The sequence below is a fragment of the Mesoplodon bidens genome (genome assembly GCF_964165515.1).
Source record: "Mesoplodon bidens genome assembly, chromosome: 6".
Classification (NCBI taxonomy): domain Eukaryota; kingdom Metazoa; phylum Chordata; class Mammalia; order Artiodactyla; family Ziphiidae; genus Mesoplodon; species Mesoplodon bidens.
Genome location: NC_138162.1, coordinates 95,086,988 through 95,100,070, shown reverse-complemented (window position 1 = coordinate 95,100,070; position 13,083 = coordinate 95,086,988). Strand labels below are relative to the sequence as shown.

The 13,083-nt window shown below is 38.4% G+C and overlaps 1 protein-coding gene across 4 annotated transcripts in view; it reads left to right on the top strand.

Moving 5' to 3' along the window:
* The first annotated feature begins 775 nt into the window (after nt 1-775).
* The window catches only part of IARS1 (isoleucyl-tRNA synthetase 1), an 81,332-nt gene continuing 69,024 nt past the window's right edge, over nt 776-13,083 (top strand). Inside the window, exons 1-5 of one of the 4 annotated variants that reach the window (XM_081237995.1) lie at nt 776-865; nt 7,452-7,577; nt 8,123-8,279; nt 8,532-8,651; nt 10,554-10,636. In XM_081237995.1, the coding sequence (XP_081094121.1) occupies nt 7,459-7,577; nt 8,123-8,279; nt 8,532-8,651; nt 10,554-10,636 (479 nt within the window). In that variant the 5' untranslated portion in view covers nt 776-865; nt 7,452-7,458. Of the gene's footprint in view, nt 1,002-7,451; nt 7,578-8,122; nt 8,280-8,531; nt 8,652-10,553; nt 10,637-13,083 lie in introns of all 4 variants that reach the window. The other 3 variants (XM_081237993.1, XM_081237992.1, XM_081237994.1) reach the window with 3 other exon arrangements.

Below are 13,083 nucleotides of genomic sequence, written 5' to 3'. Positions count from 1 at the left end.
CAGACTAATATGCAAATAATTTTGTTTTCAATACAGAAACAATAATTCTAAAGCTGGTTGTCAGGCATTTCCTTCCTTTTTGTTTTCTCTCTCCATATGGCTGTTACCATAATTTCTGCAGTAAAATTTATGAGACCTCTGCAGGTGGCACTGAAGGACACAAAAGGAGAGGCTTCTCTGAACACATATTTTTGTGACCCCCTTCCAGAGACTCAGCAGACGTAGTCTATGCCCCAGGACTCTGCATTTTTGCAGACTCCAAGGTGGTTTGGTGCAGGTCTCCACTACACCAGAAAACATAGCCCTAGTGCCTAGCTAGGGCTGCTTTCCTTAACAGTCATCTAGTAAAGCAGCCTTGAGACTGCGCACTCACGGCCCCGCAGTATAATTACTGAGGCTACTATCATTGGATTTGGTTAACCCCTGGTGAAATGCATTTACGTCTTGTGTACAGTGAAGTGAACACCGACAAAGGCTGTGTAACAACGCCCAGTCAGGACGCACAACAGCCTCCTCTCTGTGCCCCTCCCAGTCAGTCCCCACCCCGGAGGCCACAAAATAGTCGTGTCCACCACCGTCGCCCTAGCTGCGTGAAGGACGCAGCGCGCCGCCGCCACACCACAGAGTCGCACAGCCTGCCAGGGTACAGACCAACGCCTGGTCGGGTGGTCGTGACTTGGAACCCACGCGGCCAATCGGCGTCCGGCTTGTTGATGGGTGTCAAACGACGGGCGCTGATTGGCCAGTGCAAACCAGGCCACTTCCTCTTAGCCACATGCTTTCGGGGCATTGCATCACCTCTAGACTCATGACCAAGGCGTAGACGCGGCTCATTCCGAGGTACTCAGGCTCGGAGGCCCCTCAGGTACTCCTGGTACTGCTCGCGGAGGCCCCTCAGGTACTCCCCATCCTGCCCGCGGGGCCCCTCAGGTCAACCTGTCCTGCACACGGGCCCCTCAGGTACGCCCCTTACTGCCCACTGGGATCCACGGTCTCCTCCGGTACACAAGATTTTTCTTTTTTAATGTTTATTTTGGGCTATGGGTTAGTTACGTGCATATCCGTTTCCAAGGAAAACATTGGGAGGAGGTCTAAGGGGGGCGAAAGAACTCAGAACCAGGTACCAATCCTGGCTTGGCTCTCGGGCCGAGGATTACAACCCTTGGAAGTTCCTCAGCTTCAGCCTGGTATCCTGGTAACACTTGAACTGTTGGGTGGTTCTGAGAATTTGGTGTGATCGAGCTTACTGGAGTCCAGAAGGTGGACGAAATTACTTGGAAGTCTAGGTATTCATAAGACCAAATCAAGTCTTAGGCTCCCACGAATGGGCATTTATTGCTGGGTGCCTGGGATTAGAGGGAAGTCCCCCGTCCTCGGCTCTTACACAGTCTCATAATACAGTATTCCAAGTGCACAGAGGAGGAAGACATTTCCTAAGTGGGATTTGGAGGTGGGAGAAGGAGAAGGCTTCTCAGGAACTGCAGTGGGTTTGGAGCCTTGAAGATGTGTAGGAACTTGGGGATATGGTGCAGGGGACTGTAGTATAATGTATAGCAGGATTTTAAAGTGTGTGTGATTCAGGAGATGGGGAGTTGTTGTAATCACTGCAGCTTCGTGTGAGGAACAAGTGGAAGATGATGCTTGGCTTCCAGCCTTATTGAATTTGTGGTTTCCTTCTTGAGTGAAGTGGTGTTTGAAATGAATCCAGAAGAGAAGATAAGTTTTTTATTAGGTTTGACAGTATTACTTTTAGCATTCGTTCAGGTGTTGCAGAGAGGTCAGGAAGCATGAAACTAGAGGCAAAGCAGTTGTTTTAGGGATTTCTAAGTAATACGATGAACTTTTACAAAGTAAATATCAGTAAAATGGTGGACAGTATATCTTCTTCATAAGTGATTAGAGAGTGAATTATAGGGAAGAGAAGGCAGCTAAATGCAGATTGCACTCTTAAATGTTTTTGGAAAGATGATATAGTGACTGGGCAAAGGCAATAGAGTAGAATTTGTGGACAAAGGAGTAATGATAATAATTTCCATAGATGACATGTGATTGCTCAGATAGCCATTATTTCACTTAACGTTAAATTAGCATTGTATTTACAAACTTTATTTTACAGGTGGCAGAATTGAGGTTTAAAGGTTGAGTAACTTTTCCTATAAGTCAAATACTAAGTTGTGGCACCCAAACTGTAAAATTCCAAAGCCAACCCTCTTAACCATTATCCTTGCCAAGAAGAGCCCCCGGAGTGGGATATTGGAAAGGCAGGTGGGGGAAATATCACTGATGGAAACTAAGGATGCTGACAAAGGGATTTGTTCAAACTTTTTGAGCACTACCATGTGTAAGCGCATGGTAAGATAGTAAGAGGTTAGATAGTAAAATGCTTTTGCCGGCAATAAGTTTACAGTTGAGTTGGAGAGACATGGGCATGCAATACAAATAAACCATAATGTGTAGGAGAGGAGCAGATTCCGGGGAGGGGGATATTAGTTTTGTAAAAAGGGGATTGGTAAATCCCCATAGAGCAGAGTACATTTAAGCTAAGTAGTGCTAGAGTATTTGGAGAAAGGGCCTGAACGCAAAGCAGTATGTCAGCAAAGCAGTTTTGTTTCTCAGCAGTGTCAAGAATGAGATGTAGTTGGAGCTTGAGTTTTGTAAGAGTAAAGGCCAGGAGTAGTATTTGTGGGTAAGTTCATGCTGCCCCACTGAAAAGTCTGTACAGAAACCATTGGGAGTGAGGAACCATTGCATTTTTCTTTTTTTAATACAGAAGTGATACTTCCAGAACTTTTCTATTAGGAAGGTGGTGTGTAGGCTGAATAGTATTTATTTTTCCCTTTATTTTTAAACTTTTTATGATAAAGTTAATACATACTCAAAAATAATCAAGACAAAGTAATATGAAGTAAATAAAAATCTGTTCTTTCACGCCTTCCTCATCTGATCCTATTCTCTGGTGGTAGCCATTGTTAAGTTTGGTGGGTAGCCTTCTAAATTAAATACAGAATTACTTAAACATAGACTTAGTGTATTTTTAATCTCTTGAAAATATTATGATACACATAGTATAAATTGCTATAACTGTGACTTGCTGTTTTCTTTCTCAGTATGTATAAGGAATATACATATTTGATATATTATGATTTATTATTTTTAATGCCTGCATGGTATTGATGTACCATAATTTATTTTAGTCTATTACCTATTCATGGATTTTTAAGTTGTTTTCAGATATTTGTCGAAACGCTTCAGTTGATATCTTTGTACATATTTTATACATTGGTGTAAGTACATCTCTGGGTTATATGTTAATAGGATATAAGTAGTTTGTGAAAAGGCTGGAGATGGACCCACCTCCTGGGTTAAATTTGACTTAATGTAACAAGTTATGAAGACCTGAGAAAGAGGAAGTGGGAATAGAGAAATAGAAGTCAGACCCACATGACTTGGTGCTCACCTGGATGTGGGGATCATCTGGTAGTATTAAGGGTGACCCAGAAATTTCAGGTAATGGGAAGGAATAGTGGAACTACTAGTACAGTGGAATTAAAAATGGGAGCACGTGTGGCAAGGAAGATCATGAGGTTTATTTTAAACAAAAATGTTTTTGGTATGCTTTTCCAAGATCTGTGGAGGTAAATACAAGTAGAGGTGAAGGAGGGTATCTAGAAATTGCTGAACAGGAAGTTGAGGCTAAAGAGGTCTGAAGGAGTCATGGAATAAGGAAGATAGTGGAGGCCTTGGATTATAGTTAAAGGGAAGAAGAGGAGGTTGCTTTCCTGAGCGTGACCTGGTAGGGTTAACCTCCCTCTTCTTTCTGCTCCCCCCTTCCCCCAAGAGCCCTGTGGTTACTGGATGCTGTTGTGCAGGTACAGCTCTCCAGTGGATGTGAGGGGCCAGAGCAATCCTGTGATTTATGCATGGGGGCCGTTTCTCCTCAGCAGCCACCATAGCCCGGTCACTGATACATGGCTCTTCCTGGAATAGTCTATACCATTACATGGGTCGTTGTGTTTGGCCCAATAATGCAGTGGTTCTTAATCTCTGGGGCGAGTAGAGGCTCTCTAGAAAATTTTACAAAAGTTAAAAGCCATCTTCACAGAAAGCTTAAACCTCGTTTTCTCAAAAAAAAAAAAAAGTTCAGATAGATATTCCAGAATAATGGTCAGAACAGTTTTAAGAGAATGACTTAAATTTTGATGTGCATGCTCATCCCCTAGGATCTTGTTAAAAAGCAGGTTCAGACTCCTCAGTCCAAGGTGGGGCTGGTGAGTCTGCTAGATCTAATCAACTTCCATAGATGCTGGCAATCATAGGACCAGCCTTGACAAGCATTAGGGGGTGACAGAAATAAATATGTTGATATCTAAAGATATGTTAGTCTTCAGATGTAACCCCTTAAGTTTCAATTGGCCTCTAGTAAGGTTGTCACTGAACCAGTAGAACTCCTACTAAGTCAGTAAATGCACAGACTAACACCTCTCTCCATCCTTCAAAGGCTGGAAGTTATAACAAGAACTGAAGGTCCAAAATGCTTTTCAACTTCTGTTGAATAACATTTAATGGAACACCCTAATCAGAAATGGGTACTTGAGTTAAATGGCCCACCTGTTTTTTCCTTATTTTTTTCCTATATGAAACTCAAAGGTACTCTCACATCTCAAAAATAAATGACAGGGGGACAAAAGGAAAGACACCGCTTGTAACAAACTTAAAAAAATGTTTTTTCTGATGTTAAAAATGTTTATTAAACAGATCACTCATTTCCATGTGTGACTCAGACCTCAGTGGCAAAAATCTCATTTTTTTATAGATTTTTCTCTTATGTGCAAAATCAATATCCTTTTAACTTTTTATCCCTTGTCTTGACTGCTAGGAAGCTCACAGTCATATTTTGAATCAGTGTTGCTAATTGATAAAAGCATAGGAGCTGCATGATTTAAATTTCCCCTGATCTTGAATTTCCATATAATTTTTAGATTCCCTAATTTTGTTTTTAATCAATGTGTGTATTTGCCATTTTATGGTTAATCTTTTGGTTAGTCTCTTCACGTTCTCTGTCAAATAAAACAGAATAGAAATGAGTTAACATAGTAAGGACTATATTTGTCCTTGAAATTCCATAATTTCTAGCATTGCTTTATATACATAAATTTATTTTTTATTTGTTTTTTATTAAAAAATTTTTTTTGATGGCATAGGTCAATTACTGTACCTAGGCTTTGATGTTTTCAGAATTGGTTGAAGTATGTAAGTCTCTTTGCTCCTAGAGTCACTTATCCCAGAGTGTTACAGTTCTTGTGTTCTTAAGGTTTTCCACCTTCTCTGTTGTTTTCTCATTATTAGCAATTCTGTCCCCTTCTAATCTGATGTTGGCTTGGAAATCTGGTCACCAACCTTATTAGAATTATAAAGTGAGAATAAATAGGCTTTGAGGAGGAATGGGCTCAAGGATGCTCACTAGATAGTTAAGCCCCGACTGATCAAGTGTTTCTGAAAGAGGTTATTAACAAACTTCTGAAAAAGGTACTTTAAGACTTCTCTCACCAGGCACTAAATCAGAGAGATACAGAGTTTGTCTTTTACAAAAATCATGAGGAGGCAACAAAAGTGATAAAGTGTAAAATTAGAATGAGCTAGGAATTATTTGAATGTGATTCTCATCTTTTTAGCTTTAAAATTGTTTTAGGTTTTGCCTGTTTTCCTCAGAAAGATTAGGTTGATTCAACAGAAGTGCTTTCTGTCCTGTGAATGTAGGTAAGAATTTTTACCTACTTTGAGATTTATTTTTTCAGATTATTAATGAATTTTTAGTATCATTAGACAGAATTGCCAAGATTTTCTTTTCTTTTTTTTTAAGTGTGTTGTCTGCAATTACTAAATGTTATACTGTAGTTGTAGAATAAGTGAAGAGTGTGAATTGGACACAAATTCTGAAATAAATTTAAAGGTACCATATATTTCTACTTCATACCATATACAGAAATAACTCAAGATGGATCAGTGGCCTAAATATAACAGCTAAAACTTCACAACCTTGTTATCTGTAGTGGTTTCTTAGATATGACACCAAAAGTTGAAGTAGCGAAACCAATAAATAAACAGGACTTCACCAAAATTAACAGTGTTTGTGCTTCAAAGAATATACCATGAAGAAAATAAGAAACAAGCCACAGAATGGGAAAAAATTTTTTGCAAATCCTGTAACCGATAAGGGGATTTTATCTAGAATATAAAGAACTCTTACAACTCAGCAGTAAAAAGACAACCCAATTAAACAATGGGCAAAGGATGAATAGACGTTTCTCCAAAGAAGGCATGAAATGGCCAATAAGCTCAACATCACTAATCATTAGGGAAATGGAAATCAAAACCACAGTGAGATACCATGTTATACCCACTAGGATTTCCTATAATCCAAAGATGGACGATAAGGAGTGTGGATGTGGAAAAACTGGAATCTCATTCTCTGCGGGGAGAATGTAAAATGACACAGCAGCTTTGGAAAACATTTTGGCAGTTTCTCAAAAAGTTAAACACAGTACCATATTACCCAGCAGTTGTACTCCGAGGTATTTACTTAAGAGAGCTGAAAACACGTGTCCATATAAAAACTTATACATGAATATTCATAGCAGCTCTGTCCAAAAGTGGAAACAATGCTAATGTCCATGAACTGATGAATGGATAAACAAAAAGTGGCATATCTGTATGATGAAATATTATTCAGCCATAAAAAGCAATGAAGTATGAGTACATATCACAACATGGATGAACCTCGAAAACATAATTCTAAGTGAAAGAAGCCAGACGCAATAGGCTGTATATACATAACTTCATTTATGTGAAATGTTGAGAATAGGAAAATCTAGAGAGGCAGAAAGCAGATTAATGGGCTCCAGGAGGCTGGGGAAGAGGAGACTAGAGAGTGACTGCTAATGTGTACAAGTTCTTGGAGGGCAGAAGTGGGAGTAGTGAAGAAAATGTTCTGGAAGTAGTGAGTGGTGGTGGTTGCCCAACCTTGTGAATATACTTTAAAAAAAAAAAAAAGGTAAAAATGAACTGTGCACTTTATTTTTTTTTAATATTTATTTATTTATTTATTTGGCTGCTCCAGGTCTTAGTTGCAGCATGCGGGACCTTCGTTGCGGCACGTGGGATCTTTTTTTAGTTGTGGCATGCAGGATCTAGTTCCCTGACCAGGGATCGAACCCAGGCCCCCTGCATTGGGAGTGTGGTCTTAGCCACTGGACCACCAGGGAAGTCCCATATTATATACTTTAAAAGGGTGAACGTTATGGTATGTGAACTTTACCTTAAAAAAGGGGGAATTTTTTTTTTAAGTACCAGGTAGTATCATGGCTAGTGATAGGTACATCTATTTTAATGTATGGTACTCTGTTATTCCTAGACTTCTCTTTTGAGAATAATAAATTTTATTTCTCTTGCAGTAACAAAATGGTTCAACAAGTTCCAGAAAACATCAATTTTCCTGCTGAAGAAGAGAAAATCTTGCAGTTTTGGTCCGACTTTAATTGTTTTCAGGAATGCTTAAAGCAATCAAAACATAGGCCAAAGTATGTGAATTTCTTTGGTAGAGTCTTTAAGAATAAGAGGTCTTCCGAATAGAGTTTATATATCACTCTCTTCCTTTCCACTTTTCTCATTATCACTACCCTCATTTAAGCATTTAGACTAGTAGTGTAATAGCCTCCTATTGGGGTACTTCCTGCGTCTAGTCTTCATTCACCTAAAGACCAGTCCTTTCTTTAATTACTGTTTTCATCATGTGTCTCCTGTGCTCAAAAACTTTATCATAGGTGTTTGTTGCCCTATTTTATAGATAACTCAGGATCAGGGTGAATAATTTCCCTTATATCATGGAACTAATTAATGAAGGATGGATGGTCCAATACAGGTCTCTCCAACTCTGTCATAATTAGCTTTTTTAAAGGTAGGGCCTCCAGTAGATATCTAATCAGTTATGTCTGAGTTTCCTAGCCTCGCAGCTTTTCTTCTCCCCAAAGGCTCTACAGTTACAGGAGCCATCTATAGAAAAATGCTGTCCTAAATTTTTGCTGTCTGTTTTAAAGTAACTTAATGTATTTTTATTACCTCTTAGATTTACCTTCTATGATGGGCCTCCTTTTGCAACTGGACTGCCTCACTATGGACATATACTTGCAGGGACAATTAAAGATATAGTTACAAGATATGCTCACCAGAGTGGGCTTCACGTTGATAGAAGATTTGGATGGGATTGTCATGGTTTACCTGTGGTATGTTTGAGTCACCAGCCTTAATAATGTTTTGATTTTTTAATAAGCATTCGATTTCATTATACAATATGTTAAAGTATGAATTTTTGCTATAATCAGACTTTCTTCATTTTTATAATACTATTTATAGTTCGTTTTCTCTGTAGATTTTCTGAGAACTAATTTTTTTTAATCTGTTTTATTTTCTAGTTTTGTCGAATTGCATTTGTTTCATAGGGCAGGGATGTTAACAATCTTATTGCAAATTTTCAGGAATATGAAATTGATAAGACACTGGGAATCAGAGGACCAGAGGATGTAGCCAGATTGGGGATTGCAGAATATAACAGTCAGTGCCGAGCAATTGTGATGCGATATTCTACTGAGTGGAAGGTATTTTTGGTTATTTTAAGTAGAATGAAAAAAAACTCTAGCTTTTAAATGGGGGTTGAAATGTTTTATGGTTCCTTGTGCTTTTTATGATATGTGCCCAAAAGTGTAACAAAGGAGGGGTCGATAATCCTCTTTAAAGGAGTGTTTAGCTTCCATCTTCAACTCCATTACTTAAACTGTTAGCTTAAACTGAACCCTCTCTTTTCTGATTTCTATGTGCTTGATTGGTCTTCCATGTTTAATCTCCTACCTACCCACAGTATATGACAGGAATCATGCTGTCCTAGCAAATAGATTAACTTGAATGTTGGCAATAAAAAAATTCAGATGTTAAAAACAATTCACATTTGTACCCATGGTTTTATATTGACTCCCATCTTGCCCACTGCTTCTTTTAGTAGTAGAGCTCCCACAACTGGCACATTTTAGTAACCGTCTGGTGCCAGCAGAGCTCTTGTCCTCTCTTATTCTGATGTGCTTAGGAACAAAGGTCCTCAACTCCCCCTTTCCTCCGTGGCTCTCAGATTAATATATATATACAACTTAAAAACATGTCTGGCTTTTTTTTTTTCCATCTTCACTGTCTTACCACTTGGACTGTCAAATTTGCTATTCTTCAGAATTCCCTATTCTGCCAGTGGTATCAGTCTTCCAGACTTCAAACTTTAATCATCATGACCGATTCAAATGTCAAATCCTATCAAGCCTTTCTTAGTATCTCTTATCTAGACATTTCTTTTCATTCCTACAACCTAGTCTCTCACCCACCGTTGTCTTTATTTCTGTAAGAATCTACCAACTGGTCTCTTGCTCATGTTCCTTCCACTTAGCCTGCCAAGTTATTTCTCTCAAGACTGTTCATTGTACTCTTCCTGCTCAAAACTTATCTTCATTGTTGAATGAAATCTGATTTCATCAACCTAAAAATCAAAGCTCCTCAATTTTCTCCTAACCTAACTTTCTTTAATCTACCTTTCTTGCCTGGTCACCAGTAGGGGAAAATCCTGATGATTATAACATGCATATGGGCTCTTTTCCCCACCCCCGCCCCAAAATAGTATGAAGAGCCTCTATACCCATCACCCACTTCCCAAAAGCTAACACCTTTAAGAACTATAGTATAATTATCAAAAGCAGGATTAACATTGATACAATATTATACACCTTATTCAGATTTAGCCAGTTGTCCCACTGATTTTTACTTTTGATGCAAGATCCAATCGAGGAGCATAGATTGCATTTAGTTGTCATACCTCCTCAGTCTCCTTCAATCTGGAACATTCCCTCAGTGTTTGTCTTTCATGACCTTGTCACTTTTAAAGAATACAGACCAGTTATTTTGTAAGAAGTCCCTCAGTGTCTGATGTTTCCTTATGATTCAGCTTAGGTTATACATTTTTGGCAAGAATTCCTCAGAAGTAACATCATCCCCTTCTCAGTCTATCATATCAGAAGGCCTGTGATGCTGATAAGTCTCATTGGTGTTGTTCACTTTGTTAACTAAGGTGATTCTGTCAGGTTTCTCCATTGTAAAGTTGCAGTTTTTCCTTTGTAATTAGTTAAGTACCCTGTTTCTTATCATACTATGACTCAGTAATTTTAGCAACCATTGATGATTCATGCCAGCAACAGTTAGACTTGTGTTTGCCAAATGGTAGTTTTGGTAGACTTTTATAAAAGAATGTTAATACTTATAAATAACATTCCCTGCATAGAGGATGAATGCCAAGAAAACTTGTTCTTAACCTTACAAAATTTGTTGTTTACAGTATACATTTACTTGAACCATTGATGGTTCTGTTTTTCCAAAATCATCATATGTAGTGATAACAGAAGTAAAACAAATTGCTATACAATAACAAATACCATTGTCTAAAAACTCTAATATTCATATTTTTTAAGTCTACTATTACCAGACTTGGCCGATGGATTGACTTTGACAATGACTACAAAACTCTCTATCCACAATTCATGGAATCTGTCTGGTAAGTTTATTTGAAGTTGAAATATAATGACTATTTTGTTATAGTAGTTAGTAGAGATGCTCTAGCATGAATCCACTTGTTTTCAGATCCACAATTACCTGAAATCTTTGGGGATGGATTTGTTTTGTTTCTGTTTTTAAAGACTTAATTTTGCTGTGAACCTAAAAATGCTCTAAAAAAATAAAAGAGGAAGATATACAGATTTCCCATGTACGCTGTGCCTCCACACATACATAGCCTCCTCCATTATCAGCATCCCCCACCAGAGTGGTACATTTGTTACAATTCATGAACCTACCTTGACAGATCATAATCACGCTAAGTCCAGAGTTTACATAAGGGTTCACTCTTGTTATGCATTCTGTGAATTTGGACAAATGTGTGATGACATATATCCATAATTCTAGAATTATGCATTGCCGTAAAATTCCACTGTACTCCACCTATTCGTCCCTTCCACCCCTAGGTTTATTTTTGAATTCAGTAAATTTTGGATTCTAGAAAGGTATCAGGTTATCCATATGTTCTGTAGTATATAATGGCCGTAGCAGATTGAGCAGGAACCTGTAATCAATTTCATTACTATTTCTATATCAGAACATATAACTCTTCACACTAAGTAAAATAAATGAAGAATATAAATGGCCTGATGTGAGTTCAAGGTTTTTTTGTCAAATTATTTAGTACCAAATTTTAGGAAAATTAGGTTTCAGAAATGGGTTTGTTTGTTTGAAGGAATTAAGTCTAAGAGATGTGTACTTGAATTTTTTACTAAGAGAAGTTGTATGTGCAGTCACTGTTTCATGAGTTTCAAAATGAATTTTGCTTCCTTTTACTATTATAAGACAACTGTTGGCAATGCCAGTCTTTTTTTTTTTTTTTTTTTTAATCTATTTTCTTTATTTTTGGCTGCATTGGGTCTTTGTTGCTGCGTATGGGCTTTGTCTAGTTGCAGTGAGTGGGGGCTGCTCTTCGTTGTGGTGTGCAGGCTTCTCATTACTGTGGTGTCTCTTGTTGCAGAGCACAGGCTCTAGGCACGCGGGCTCAGTAGTTGTGGCACGTGGGCTTAGTTGCTCCGCGGCATGTGGGATCTTCCCGGACCAGGGCTCGAACCCATGTCCCCTGCATTGGCAGGCAGATTCTTAACCACTGCACTACCAGGGAAGCCCAGTGCCAGTCTTGATAGGTGATTTAACCTGAGCCTCCTACAATAGTCTGAGAATCATTATGTATCATTAACGGGAAAATAGTTATTATGGTTGCAAAATGACCTGTGTACATAACTCAGGCCTTGAGGGAGTCCTACTTTTGTTAAATTATGCATGATTACAGGTGAGTTGCAAAGCTCTTTTGTAGGATACATATTTTTGTGCTGCACTGTAGGTGCTTGTGCCTCTTACTGTCGTCCTGTCTACCTGATTACATTTCTGTTAGTCAAGATCTGTTGCACATGCTTGGCACATGCCTTTGCCTTTGAGGAGATAGATACCGTGGGACAGTTCTCAGACCCTCTGACTCTGATGTGCCCCTGTGGGTGCATCTCCAGACCCATGTACCCAAGGGTGAGAGCTGATTAAACTCTCTGACATGGCAGAAACTTCGGACAGGGGGGCTTCCCATTTCACTGAGTAGTTGGAGTTCTCATGATTAGGGCATTCTAAAAAGCAGGGTTTCTCTTAAACCTCTGAAAAAGCAGGTACTCTTTATGCTCTAGATCAGGACAGTTTAGCACTTAAATGTGGTTAGTATGACCAAGAAACTGAATTTCTAATTTTAATAGATTTAAATGAGCACATGTGGCTAGTGCTACCATGTTGGACAATATAGCTCTACATCAGACTTCTTAATTTACATAAAACATACTTGAATTGGGGGAAAACCCTTTCAAAGCCTCTTGCTATTAGAATGTTAGTTATTCCTGAGGAACATGTTGGCATATAAATAAGGCATATAGACCTAGGGTGAATATTAAAAAAATAGTAGGAGATACATTTAAAATGATAACATTAATTTAATGGAGATAATTTAGATTGAGTTGGTGCTTTTGAGTATATAAAGTACTTCCACTTGAATTTTCCCAGATGATCCAGAAAGTCCTGTGGATTGGGTTAGGACCCTCTTTGAGATAAAGGCAAGTGGTTGTGACTTGCTTGAGATGACTCAACTAATTATATGGCTCTTAGGCTTGAATCTTGGTCTTATGATACAAATCTGACACTTTTCCTCTGGTCTCCAGTGAATGTCCTTGCATCAGAGTATATAATTTAAGATTGAGTTTAAACTTGGGAAATTTGTTACAAGATGTCACCTTTTTGGCTTTATCCAGAGCCAAAGGAATACCATGAAAATACTTGCACAGTTTTACATAAAAATGTATTTTAACAAATGGGAGAGAATTTAATACATTTATTGTGCCAAGTACATAGGAATCAAACTGTAAAAATGAG